The sequence below is a fragment of the Mytilus galloprovincialis genome, chromosome 10, assembly GCF_965363235.1.
Source record: "Mytilus galloprovincialis chromosome 10, xbMytGall1.hap1.1, whole genome shotgun sequence".
In the NCBI taxonomy this organism is placed as follows: domain Eukaryota; kingdom Metazoa; phylum Mollusca; class Bivalvia; order Mytilida; family Mytilidae; genus Mytilus; species Mytilus galloprovincialis.
The window spans coordinates 76,174,611-76,189,332 of NC_134847.1; the positions used below are offsets into that span (position 1 = coordinate 76,174,611).

Below are 14,722 nucleotides of genomic sequence, written 5' to 3' on the forward strand. Positions count from 1 at the left end.
TTTCATTTTACCCCTTAATTCTTTATTATTTGCAGGGCAATAGCAGCTGTTACATCAATTAAAGCCAAGCGTTATTACTTTGGCACCTTGAAGATAAATATGAATCGTGCCATACTGAGTATGTGTACTAGTAAACTGACACCAGAGCTAAGGGCTATCAGAACTACAATCACTACAGGAATACTGGCAAGCTTTGAAGATGCTAAAGTCGAATTAGGTATTATCTCCAGGTTCACATGTTATGTAATCACATGAAATCTTTCATATATAATAATAAAATGTGGTGCCATTCAGACATCTCTCCACAACAGACCAAATGACACAGAAATTAAAGTCACCACACAATATGGTCTTCAATTATGAGCAAAACCCATACTGCATAGTCAGCTATAAAAGGCCTCAAAATTCAAGAAAACTAACAGTGTTATGTATGTACAAATAATGAATGAAAACAAGTATGTTACACTGCAACAAATGACACCCACTGAAATAAAGACTCCCTTTTAAACGCATGATATGTATATACATAAAAATGACCAGGAAAATGCATTTATATCCAATAATTTCCTTTGCTATGATTTACTGAAGACTTTTGCCTTGATTGGTCATTCAATATATCAACATCAGATAGGAATAAAAACATAGAAACAAGAAGACCCATCTTGCTGAATGTCATGGGGAGTGCAACAATATTATTTCTGCTATCCTGCATTAAAAACATCAAAAACAACATCAATTGAATGCTATAATATTTACTAAGATGGTTTATTGCTTACGGACAAAATTAATTCATGCAATCTAACTTATTATTTTGAGATATATATTTAGAGAAAAAAAGATTTAGTTTTTGAAAATCACTTATATAGCATTACATGTTTTTTTAGATCCATTTGTTAGACATCATCCTTTTGAGACATCTGCTTTCTTGACAAGAGAATTTATTCAACATTATACTGGAGTAAGTACTATACACTACTACTGTAAATTAAGATATTATTGCAATGTTTATATTATTGCGCAAAATGGGACATGGTTATAATTGCAATACAGTTAACTCTTGTTGTCTCGAACTCGGTTGACTCGAAATTTCGGATGAGTCGAAGTTTTCACGTGGTCCCGAAATTTGTTTAATATAAATGTATGTAATTTGACTCCTGATGAGTCGAAATTTCGGTTGAGTCGAACTAAATTTACGGTCCCAAGGTTAACAAAAGCATTCAAAATTCATTATCTATATCGAACTTATACACATATGTCAAAACATGACCTCCGGGATTTAAATGGATCAAAGAGTTAATCTGACAATACACGTGTAATTAAATTCCCGGCTACTGGCTACTGTATTCATTTATGACATGCTATTTCCACTAGTGTTTACCTAAGAAATTATATGAATAATTAGTGATACATTGTAAATATTCATAAAAAAGTATTTAAAATGTTTTCAAAACAATTAATTGTGATTTATGAGCTTGGGTGTGTATAAAGTGAGGATTATGACTTCCGTAAATAATCACCTAAAAACTACTGAATCAGCGTCTTTAATCTTGTTATATTTTCTTTAGAAAAGAAAGAGTGAGATTAAACAAAATGAAGAGAAATCTAAATTTTCTAAAATCTCATGTATCCGAGAATAAACAATTTTGTCAACTGTAAACAACCTGAAAAACGGAACTAACGAATGGAAATTAATCTCTTGACAAAAAAGCCATGGGAAATTGTAACTGAAACAATAAAATAAGTAAAAATAATGTTATTATAATAATGAAAGACCATGACATTTAAATACATTGATCTGATACCAGAATATCGATCCCTTTCCCATATTCACGCGGATTTATTCTAGTTTAACCAAGTTAAGCAAGAGTTGTGTCCTTTGGTTAGTCAAACTTCTGGTTTTCGTTTGAGTCAAACTATGTGTATCTTGAAATATTTCTCTGGTCCGACTGACTTCGAGATAACATGAGTCGACTGTAATTTAAACTTTCATTTTGAAATTTTTTATATGAATTACACAGGATTTTTCTCAATATCAAAAAAATTAAATCGAATTAAAGCCTAAAATTACAAAATCCCAATAATAAATGCATGCTTTAATTTCTGAATTTACAGAACCATTTTGCAGTTTTCAAAGAATTAAAAGACAAAGCCATGCTTGCCATGCTCCCAACATTTTATGTACATAATCCAAGAATGTCTCATAACCTTTAGTTTTTAACATATCTTAAATACTTTAACATACAGATTGTGTATTGAAATAAAGTCTACTTATTTTAATGAAATGACTTGATTGCAGTTCGGTTAAATTTAAAAATAAGGAAGAAAAAAATCAAATTACTTGTACTTCATTTGAGTAAATACCTTTACAGTAGCTATTTAATTACAGGAATTAAAGAGCCAGGCAGCTAAGTTATTGGGATCAGTAGATTTTCTAGGGAATCCACTTGGTCTGTTCAATGATGTAGCAGAAGGTATATCTGGACTGATTAAGGATGGTAATCTGGGTGGATTAGTGAAAAATGTTACACATGGTGTATCTAATACAGCTGCCAAGGTTACAGGAACTCTTTCAAATAACATAGGTGTGTTGAACTTTGACAATAGTCACAATGAGCAAAGGGAACAGATCAAAAGTTATGGTGCTACCAGTAGAGGGGGACAACTGATGGCTGGAATATGGGGCTTTGGTTATGGTATTGTTGGTGGAATAGCTAGTATACCAAAACAGACTTTCAGAGGGGCTCAAGAAGAAGGGATAGGGGTAAGATAATCATAGTATACCAAAACAGACTTTCAGAGGGGCTGAAGAAGAAGGGATTGGGGTAAGATAATCATAGTATACCAAAACAGACTTTCAGAGGGGCTGAAGAAGAAGGGATTGGGGTAAGATAATCATAGTATACCAAAACAGACTTTCAGAGGGGCGCAAGAAGAAGGGATAGGGGTAAGATAATCATAGTATACCAAAACAGACTTTCAGAGGGGCGCAAGAAGAAGGGATAGGGGTAAGATAATCATAGTTTACCAAAACAGACTTTCAGAGGGGCGCAAGAAGAAGGAATAGGGGTAAGACAATCATAGTATACCAAAACAGACTTTCAGAGGGGCGCAAGAAGAAGGAAAAGGGTAAGATAATCATAGTATACCAAAACAGACTTTCAGAGGGGTGCAAGAAGAAGGGATAGGGGTAAGATAATCACAGTATACCAAAACAGACTTTCAGAGGGGTGCAAGAAGAAGGAATAGGGGTAAGATAATCAGACAGGATTCAGAACAATACTAGATTTTAAATTAGGATACCAATAATGTAAGATTATGGACCACACCAGATTATGTTTCATTGTACTCTCTTATTGATGATTAGTCAAATAGATAACCTCTAAATATTCAAATTTGGAAGTTCAACTTGTTTATAAGGCAAGTATGGGTTATATTCATTAACGCACAGCCTTGTTCATATGAGCTGCGTTGGATAGAGATTGACCTTATGCAAATAAATATCAATTCATCTGCTAATCTATTTCTGTTTGGAAAATCTCTACAGAATGTCGGTAACTGTTTGGAAATTGAATTGTTTTAAGAACCCTGCAAAAAATTTCGTTTTTGAATGTTCCAAAATCAATCAAAGTCTCGACCATTTACATGTATACTCCCACTTGCATAAGTTCGATTTCTGACACAGCTCATATATTAACTTTTTACATTTTGTAACTTCCAGCAAGTTTCTTTGAAAGTTTTTATTCATCATCCAATCAAATCCAAATGCATTTGCTCATGGGAACAATATTTTTACAGGGGGCCATCACTGGGGCAGCAGCAGGATTTGCAGGTGCTATACCAAAAATTGCTACAGGTGTATTAGACCTGGCTTCAGGGGCAGCAAATGCTATAAAGGATACCAGTCAGAGTAAATACTGTCCTGCTAAAGTTAGAGAAACCAGATGTTGTCATGGTCCAGGTGGACTGTTACCTTCATATTCCAAACGACAAGCTGATCAGCAGAGACTTCTATATAAATTAGCAAAGAAGAAGGTCATTGACATGTATGTATTGTAAACAGTGAAAATGTAAATCAGCACTGATCTATTGATTTTACAGGTGTTATGACTCTTTGAAATGTATATGAAGGGAACATTGCATTGTAAGCATTTTCACGCCTGTTTTTCTTGTCCAATATTTATGAAGGTTATTTTATCAATAAGGTATTTGAGTAGTGCCAACCAACTATTTTACTTGAGATATCTCCTTTGATAATAGAAATATATAGAAAATAACAGTCATTGATCTTGTACCTACATTTCTTGAAAATATTTATTTAAAAAAAATTAAAAGAATTTGTTTTAGTTAGTGCCCTCTTTGACAGATAAAATATGTGAAACACGAAAGATTGGAATCCTGTTCTTTTATTTTGTGTTATGTTACCCCATATATTAATCAGAGTATTTGTTACCAATTGTGGGTAAGAGGAAGATATAACAAAAAATCTATCTCTTGTGAAGAACACAGAATCTTTTCATTTGAAATGAGAAACAACCTTTTTAGCTCACCTGTTCCGAAGGGACAAGTGAGCTTATGCCATCACTTGGCGTCCGTCGTCGTCCGTCGTCTGTCGTCGTCTGTCGTCTGTCGTCGTAAACTATTTCAAGAATCTTCTCCTCTGAAACTACTGGGCCAAATACTTTCAAACTTTAACTGAATGTTCCTTAGGGTATCTAATTTATAAATTGTATCCGAAGTTTTGATCTATCAACAAACATGGTCGCCATTGCTAAAAATAGAACATAGGGGTCAAATGCAGTTTTTGGCTTATAACTCAAAAACCAAAGCATTTAGAGCAAATCTGACAGGGGTAATATTGTTTATCAAGTCAAGATCTATCTGCCCTGAAATTTTCAGATGAATCAGACAACCCGTTGTTGGGTTGCTGCCCCTGAATTGGTAATTTTAAGGAAATTTGGCTGTTTTTGGTTATTATCTTGAATATTATTATAGATAGAGATACACTGTAAACAGGAATAATGTTCAGCAAAGTAAGATTTACAAATAAGTCAACATGACGGAAATGGTCAGTTGACCCCTTTAGGAGTTATTGCCCTTTATAGGCAATTTTTAACCATTTTTCGTCAATCTTAGTAATCTTTTACAAAAATCTTCTCCTCTGAAACTACTGGGCCAAATACTTCCAAACTTTAATTGAATGTTCCTTAGGGTATCTAGTTTGTAAATTGTATCCGAAGTTATGATCTATCAACAAACATGGTCGCCATTGCTAAAAATAGAACATAGGGGTCAAATGCAGTTTTTGGCTTATAACTCAAAAACCAAAGCATTTAGAGCAAATCTGACGTGGGTAATATTGTTTATCAGGTCAAGATCTATCTGCCCTGAAATTTTCAGATGAATCAGACAACCCGTTGTTGGGTTGCTGCCCCTGAATTGGTAATTTTAAGGAAATTTTGCTGTTTTTGGTTATTATCTTGAATATTATTATAGATAGAGATACACTGTAAACAGGAATAATGTTCAGCAAAGTAAGATTTACAAATAAGTCAACATGACGGAAATGGTCAGTTGACCCCTTTAGGAGTTATTGCCCTTTATAGGCAATTTTTAACCATTTTTCGTCAATCTTAGTAATCTTTTACAAAAATCTTCTCCTCTGAAACTACTGGGCCAAATACTTCCAAACTTTAATTGAATGTTCCTTAGGGTATCTAGTTTGTAAATTGTATCCGAAGTTATGATCTATCAACAAACATGGTCGCCATTGCTAAAAATAGAACATAGGGGTCAAATGCAGTTTTTGGCTTATAACTCAAAAACCAAAGCATTTAGAGCAAATCTGACGTGGGTAATATTGTTTATCAAGTCAAGATCTATCTGCCCTGAAATTTTCAGATGAATCGGACAACCTGTTGTTGGGTTGCTGCCCCTGAATTGGTAATTTTAAGGAAATTTTGCTGTTTTTGGTTATTATCTTGAATATTATTATAGATAGAGATAAACTGTAAACAGGAATAATGTTCAGCAAAGTAAGATTTACAAATAAGTCAACATGACGGAAATGATCAGTTGACCCCTTTAGGAGTTATTGCCCTTTATAGGCAATTTTTAACCATTTTTCGTCAATCTTAGTAATCTTTTACAAAAATCTTCTCCTCTGAAACTACTGGGCCAAATACTTCCAAACTTTAACTGAATGTTCCTTAGGGTATCTAGTTTGTAAATTGTATCCGAAGTAATGATCTATCAACAAACATGGTCGCCATTGCTAAAAATAGAACATAGGGGTCAAATGCAGTTTTTGGCTTATAACTCAAAAACCAAAGCATTTAGAGCAAATCTGACGTGGGTAATATTGTTTATCAGGTCAATTTCTATCTGCCCTGAAATTTTCAGATGAATCAGACAACCTGTTGTTGGGTTGCTGCCCCTGAATTGATAATTTTAAGGAAATTTTGCTGTTTTTGTTTATTATCTTGAATATAATTATAGATAAAAATAAACTGTAAACAGCAATAATGTTCAGCAAAGTAAGATCTTCAATTAAGTCAATTTGACCAAAATTGTCAATTGACCCCTTAAGGAGTTATTGCCCTTTAAAGACTTTTTTCACAATTTGTTCATCATGTTTACTTACTTTAAAAAATCTTCTCCTTTGAAACTGCTGTATCAATTTCAGCCAAACTTAGGCTAAATGAGTTTCAGAGTATCTAGTATAAATTTTATATTTTATTTCCTTGTATGTCAAGAAACATAGCTCCTATGGCTAAAATAGAACATAGGAGAAAATGATTATTTTTTTTGGCTTTTGAAGAAAATAGGACGATCCAAAAAACATTTAAATTAAATTGAAAAGCCAAAATAATCATTGATGAGAGATTTAACCAAAAGAATTAAGGTGAGCGATTCAGGCTCTTGAGAGCCTCTTGTTTTTTTATTTTAACATATGACGTTATTTATTTCAGATTTATAGCTATGGAACAGTTAAGATCTGGTAGGGATGATGGTTGTCTGGCCTTAATTACTAATCACCAAGTGTACTTCCTACGTCCAGGATCAGCTTCAGAGGATAACATTATCTTCCAGGCACCGTACAGCAAACTTAAACACTGCCATACAGTTCAGTCAAGTAAGTTTAACAAGAGATTACAATATTTTTTGTGGTTAAAAGTAGGAAATGTTCCCTCACAATCTCAATTGGTTTTTCTGTGGGTATTTTTTCTTCCCAATTTACCATTTCAGAGTCCAGGGCATTCTGAATAATATTTTCAAAAGTTTACACCAAAACGTTTTGATTGTTAAAAAAGGTCATAAACAAAAAAAAATGGTCCTGTCCCCAAGTACACAGTCCTAAACAGAAGTCTTGTCTATAACTTAAAAGTCCGCTGAAAAAAAATCAATATCCAGATGCCTTTATTTTTTTTTCTCTCAAATAACACAAATGGAATAATCGGTAAGGACATGCTTGAAAAGTTTCTTTGATCCATTTTTTGTCTGGGAGTAAGCGGAAGGAAAATGAAAATCAAGGATTATGTTATTGCTTTGATTATAATAGAAAATAACTGTTACTTTTCTTTACTTTTTGCAAACTACGAATGAAAGGGCAAATAAATCAGAAACAAGATTTCCTTAATTCTGAAAAACTTGTTTCTTATTAAATATCATCTACCTTTACATTTTTACTATCTTAAAGGTGATTGTATAATAGTTATCTTCTCTTCTTGTAGAAAACAGACATTACATTGAACTGGTTTTGTCAAATAAAGAAAGATCTATACAAGTTCTGTGTGATAAACAATATGTGGCACAAAGGGTAAGCTTCAGTGGGATTAATGTTAATGATTTGTAGTAATGATAGTTGATAATGTCTGTTATTTGATTTTATGTGTTTATAACGCCACATTAAGTTTTGTTTCTGGGCTATTATGTTGCACCAGTTTTAGTTGGTGGAGGAAGCCTGAGTGCCTGGAGAAAACCATGACCTTTGATAGGAAAACTGACAATCATAGGTAATTAAGACTGAAGTTGAGTGTAACTGCACGAGCGGGGTTCAAACTCACAAACTTAGTGTTGACTGACTAGTGATTACAATAGTACAATACTTAGACCACTCAGCCACAGAGGCCCAGGTAATGTCTGTATAAAGTTTGGATACATTTAAAAAAGAAATACTAATAACCAAGTTTTTTCCTGTCAGATTTGGAAGAAAAGTCATCAGAAAACGCTTGTGTGATCTAAGTTTAGATAATCTAGATGAAAATTTGTTGAATTAGTAACTTATAAAAGTTATAATTCTGGGATGAAACAAATTGTCTGGTCAAAATTCCCGTTCAAGGGCCTATAAATCAATAATAATTTAGAAGGTGATAATCAATCACTTATAACTTGGTACTAATTTATTCATTGTTTGTTTATGTTTTAGGCTTCCCAGCAGATAAATTATGCCAGAAATCTTTATGATGAACAGTTACATACAGTTATGGAGAGCACAGATCCATTATTTTCAGACTGAGTCTCCTGTCAACATAGCTGTGTTTTGAGTTGGAGTGATGTGCCATTTGAGTGTATAATTTTGTGTGTTTTGTGTTTTGTAGTGCACTTCAACATTTGTTATAGAGACACATATATGAAGATTGTTCATATTTTTTGTTTGTAGTAAACCACATTGCAAACTATTTTGGTTTATAAAATTAAGACCAAAAGAACTGTGTAAAATGCCAAAATATTTATAATTGTAGTTATAATCCAACATGAATAGACAAAAGCGATATGTTATTTAAAAAACTATACATGTGTGTTGTTCATAAAAATAGAAATATCCATTCACATTCCATAGTCTGTATGATTATAAATTTCATGATAGTTATTATCAGTAAAATCTGTGAAGTGTAAATTCAGAAATTAGGCCAACTAAAATTAATTAGTAGATTTTCATCCAAATTTTTAAAAAAAATGGGGCGGGTGGGAGGATTTTATTTTTTAATTTTTATTTCTTATTAAACCCTCTTGTGACGTGTTCTTCAAATATGCAAGAGTAATAATAAGTTTATATTATGTATATACATATAAGGAATGGTACATAATATTTCAAATCTTAACATGAATAAAAATCTCTAATTGGCAACCACTGTTCTACATGTAATAGCTGCTTTAGAAGCCTAAACAGCAAAACCATAAAAGAAGAATGCTCCCCTCAGTTAGGCTATCTTCACCAAATTTAGTGTCTTTTTAAGCGACCATTTTTTTGTCTCCATAAAATGAAACAAATATGCAACTAAAGAATTACGAGTTCAGAATAAAATGAAACTGTTTTGAAAACGAAAGGGTTGGTGCTTTTATGATTCTTCTTATAGATGCAAATATAATTAATATGTAAAACATGAACTTAACCAAAAAAGAGAAGATGTTTAATTGCTCTATTAAGGGTATTGGGACAGAAGGTGTTTGTGCTGTTTGTCATTAAAAAAGCCATGGGTAAATCTAAGTGTATGTTTGCCGACTTTTTGAACTCAATTGTACTGTCATAAATCTAACAATTTCATGCTTGCATCATTTTCTTTATACAGTTATGGTTTTGTACGAATGTGTTTCACGATTCGAGCTCTTTGGGTATAATTCACAGTCCACAATTCCTGCCACAAAGTCATTTTATCAATAAAAGAAATCCACGGTATTCTTAATCACAGAAATTTGTGTCATACCGCGATTTGCCATCTTGGACACAGCGTATAACTTGTAACCCGATTACTTCATGCCCTTCTTGAAATCAATCTCTATTCTTGGTAGACGATTTTGTCATCGTAGAGCTGCAGAATCTTTTTTAATTACTCGAAGTAATACGAAAACCGAAATTTGAAACAGGAAGTCTGAAAGGAAACAAAATTTTTGACGGTTACCGGAAACGGAGATGAACAAATCCAGAAATCGTAAATTTTTCAAAATAAAAATAATCGGGGCGGGACGATTTCAGAGGGGCAGGCGGGGATGAAAATCTATCAATTAATTATAATTGGCCTTATTGCAATGTTTTAATTATTGTGAAAAATGCAATTGGGTTATAATCGCAATACTTTACTCCCATTTTGACTTTTTTTTTTTATGAATTAAACAGGACTTTTCTCAATATTGCTAAAATTAAAATCGCATTTTCACCTTAAATGATAAAATTGGAATAATAAATGCATGCAATAATTTCTGAATCCACAGTACCTAAATAGATGTACAATGACTCGAAGTATAAGTTTATAATCAAATCATGAAAATTATACTGTTTATTTTATTTCTTTTGACCAACATATTATAAATGTGGTAAAATTTAAATTGTATAAATACATGTGGTTTGTAAATAGTACAAAATATGACAAGTTCATGCTTTCTGCATTTGTTAAACTGTGATATTTTATGTGATATATCTGTGTGATTATAGAAAGTATGCATGGGTGTAGACAGAGGCTACATGTATATTTCATTCCAACTAATGAAATCCAACCAGATTGTTTATAAATGTTGTAGCTGGAACATCAAATTAAACTTGTAATTTACATGAGCTTGTTTCGCATGTCAGGAATGTTCCAATTTAATGAATTTAAAAAATTTCTTGACTTTTTTTTTGTCACAAAGGTAGTGAGAATAAAGGGAATAAATACAGTTATTGTATAGCACTTTGCAGCCTGTAAGAATTTTACTGTTAAATTAGGTTAAAAGATAAGTCAGTCTTTCTAGTTGTTAAAATGAAGTCTAAAGATGTGATGCTTAGATATGGTTCATTCAAGACCAATATTTAACACTGTGTAAGTCTTATAGTTTGTTCATTGTTTTAAAGGCAGTGTGTGATGATTTACTGTTTATATTTTGTTTGTTTAAATAGTTTTGTTTTTAATATGAAATCAGTTTTATTTTATTTTTACATATTTTAGTTATCACTTTCACTTGAATGCATTTGATTTAGCATACTAAGTTATTCTCTCATTTCATTGGTTCATCAGAAAACACCTCTCACCCCATTGGTTCATCCTCTCATTCATTGATATATAAAAAAACACATCATTTCATTGGTTCATCCTTTCATTTCATTGGTATATCAGAAAACAACACATTTCATTGGGTCATCCTCTCATGTCATTGGTTTATCAGCAAACACCTTTCATTTCATTGGATTGTCAGACAACACCTGTGATACAAATGAGCAGCAAAATTTAATCAAACAAAAAAATCTTAGGAAATATTTGGTTTTATTTTTCAATCATTTTGAAGTGTGATATAGCAGTTATAAGAGCAATTCCTGTTTGTGAATATCTTAAAAAAAAAAAAAAAACTTATGGTCTTGATATTCCTTCACTTTTAAGTGTTTATTTTTCTTGATTTCACAAGTTCTGAAATTCACAGTAGTAGCATGATGTGCACAGTCACAAAAATTATTGTTTGTTATGCCCCACCTACGATAGTAGAGGGGCAGTGTTTTCTGGTCTGTGCGTCCGTTTATTCGTTTGTTTTGATGAAGATAAAGTCCAATCGACTTCAAACTCAGTACACATGTTCCCTATGATATGATCTTTCTAATATTTACTCCCAATTTTACGGTCCAGTGAACATAGAAAATGATAGTGCGAGTGGGGCATTCATGTACTGGGGACACATTCTTGTTTTTATTGTTTTTTATTGTGTTTTACATTCTTGTTTAGTTTTGGGTATATTTCATAATTACATATTAGAGAGATTGATAGTATAAAGATGTAAAATATAATTATAAATCATGAACACTAATGTGATTGTAACTGACTTATATAACTGCAAGTCAGATACAGTGAAACCTGCCTTTATCAAACTTCATCATAAAATAGACCTTGTCTAAACTCAAATAGATATAGGAAGATGTGGTATGAGTGCCAATGAGACAACTTGTATTAGGACATAAAGATGAATATTGCCTAGTTTGTGTAACTTGCAGAACTTTTGTAAACACAACACCTGTTAATCTAGACTAAATCTTCTGACACTAAAGAGGTTTGGTTAAGAGAGGTTCCACTGTATAAGTTCTTGTGAATACTTTGTTCTAGTCTTAAAAAGGTGATAATGTATAAAATTGTTGGGATTTTGATTTGTATATGGCGATGTATAAGTTTATTGATCTTCCAGTGTATTTGTAGGTTTTTTTTGTACATATGTAAATATGTAGATATATTTGTACTTGCTTCAGACAACACTGGGTAGAAGATGCACTTATATGATATGTCATTATTATTTTTTTGGGGGAGGGGATAATTAATATGACCAGTTACAGAGAGAGTAAACAAATGTTGTTGCATTGTAATTATATTTTAACGGTTAAATGTGGTCTCTCAAAACCTTGTAAAGGACTCATCTCTATGTAAATTAGTACTTTACTTAGTGATTAAAAGATATTCCCTCATTTCAAAAGAGTTTCGTTACTGTTATCCCTCAGCAACTCAGTATTTATGTAATCATTGATTTTGCTGTTAAGACTGTATTGCACTGTGTGATTATTATTAGCTGTTAAAACTTGGATGACTTTGTCGGGGAAACATTTTTTAAAACATTTTTTAACAGTATGAAAATTTTATGCTCTCTGTAATTGTATTCAGTATTTGGGAAGAAAAAGTTGTCAAGGCCATTTATTTTTACCTTTGTTCTTCACTCCCTCAATCTGCATTAAACCATTATACACATTTTTTTCTACGCTGTCAGAATTGTTACAAATCAAGTTTCCTTCCGCTCTGCTGATTTTTGCAAAAATTTGCAAAAAAGTTTTGGCCTATGAAAATTGTTGGACGTACCAGAAGAGGTTGAACATAAACATTAGTTTCAAAACTTGTCTTCTAGAAATCAGACTCCTATAATGCCTTTTTTATACTGCCTGGCAACTTCAAAAGCTTTCTCTTTTAAATTTCAAGAACATTTTACCACTTTGCCTTCAAAGATTTTTATTACTGATTGGTACAAAAGTTGAACAAAGGATTTAGTGGTATTTCTATGAGATCCATAATTTTATGTATACCTATATATGATAATTAAAATGTTATGCTGTTTCTGTTAATGATTATTACTTGTTGCAATACCACCTTAGAACTGGAATAAAAACTTCAGGTAATTAGATGTTGTTGTATTTTTGTGAACTTCATTAAAAAAGCCAACCTCTTTTTTGTACATCAAAGAGCATACAATGATGATTAAAGACCCTATGCATAGATAACCAGTAGAAGAAGGTAGTTACAAAGCAAATGATTACAAATAGTTTACAAAATATTTCTATGATATTCTAATTTTATTATTCTTGGATGTCTGTGGACTGAACTTCCAGGTTCACAAAAAAAAGCTATGAAAAAACAAAACGAAAAAAAAACAGTGCATTGTAACAACCTTCTATACATCCTTTCCATTTATTTCTGAAATAGATACTCAAATATTCAAGTTACACAATGATGGATGAAGAAAGGCAACAGTAGTATACCACTGTCCAGAAGTTATAACTTGATTAAGCATAAACAAATCCAGGTATTAAAACAAACTAAAACCAAAGGAAACACATCATCTGTATGAGGAAAACAACAGAAACACTAAACTACAAAAAATGTGAACACCAATATACATAGAAGCACTCTGTAGATAACAACTGCTGTACTCCTGACTTGGTACATGACATTTCAGGAAAATATAGTGGGCTAATCCTGGTTTTATGGCAAGCCAAACCTCCCACATATATAGCAATGTTACAAATACCCCTTAAATGACAACACTAGTCACTATGTCAAAAGAATGCAGTACAAATAAAGCCAAAAATACTCAGCACATAAAAATACATAAATGAATAATGTAATAGTACATTACAACATGTTAACAGCAGAATAACAACAGACACCTCCCATGAATTAGATATGTGAATAACCATACTTTTCAATAAAAGGACAAAGTGTACAAGGTGCATCAATGTAGCATCTCTTCTAAAAATCTGAAGGATGTTATTGTTGAAGTAGTATTTATATTTAGAGTTGTTTTTTATCACAAATTTATCAGAGCATTAAATGAATCATCCTGTACACAACTGCAATTCACCCAAACGATGAAATCAAATTTTGTTTGATATAAAAGTCAATGTCCTCCACTGAACCCCGCCCAGATTTTAGCGTTTTAAAATAACTTGAACCATTATGTAATGTACCAATTACATAATATGAATGAATTGTTAGGGTGGTTCAATTTTTTCTGTGGGGTTTAAAATACTATGTTAATCATGACAGTGGAAACAAAATTACAAAACATGTAAAAATTCAAATTAGAAGAATATTAACATAGGTGGGGCATAATTAATAGGACTTAAATAATCATGCAGTGTACATGTGAAAATTTACTTTGATTTTAGACCTACAGTAGAAAAGTAACCCTTCATACACTAGAACATAAAAATATAGATACTTTTTCAACTGATGAAAAGGATTTAATTCAACAGAGACATATTCAACTGACTCAAAAACCTAAAACTAGGACCTCACAATTTTATTGTAAAGCTAGAATTCTCAGGAGCAGGTGAGGTTGGTGCAATACATTATGAAATTGGTGTCAGTTGAGTTTGTAGTTAGCTGGGGCAAGAAAGTGTCATGTCAGTTGGCAATGAGTCCAGGTGTCATATTCTTATAGTAATGTATTATACGTCTCTTTGAAAAGAATCGGTGAGCAGATTTAAATTTTATTGATCAATGTTTTT

At 32.1% G+C, this 14,722-nt stretch overlaps 1 protein-coding gene across 1 annotated transcript in view; it reads left to right on the top strand.

The window, feature by feature from the left end:
• Positions 1-8,901, top strand: part of LOC143048409 (intermembrane lipid transfer protein VPS13D-like) — a 79,766-nt gene extending 70,865 nt beyond the window's left edge. The window contains exons 69-75 of the mRNA XM_076222089.1: positions 36-217; positions 885-958; positions 2,387-2,761; positions 3,796-4,043; positions 6,969-7,132; positions 7,731-7,816; positions 8,426-8,901. Coding sequence (XP_076078204.1) covers positions 36-217; positions 885-958; positions 2,387-2,761; positions 3,796-4,043; positions 6,969-7,132; positions 7,731-7,816; positions 8,426-8,515 — 1,219 coding nt within the window. The 3' untranslated portion in view covers positions 8,516-8,901. The remainder of the gene's footprint in view (positions 1-35; positions 218-884; positions 959-2,386; positions 2,762-3,795; positions 4,044-6,968; positions 7,133-7,730; positions 7,817-8,425) is intronic.
• Positions 8,902-14,722: the final 5,821 nt, after the last annotated feature.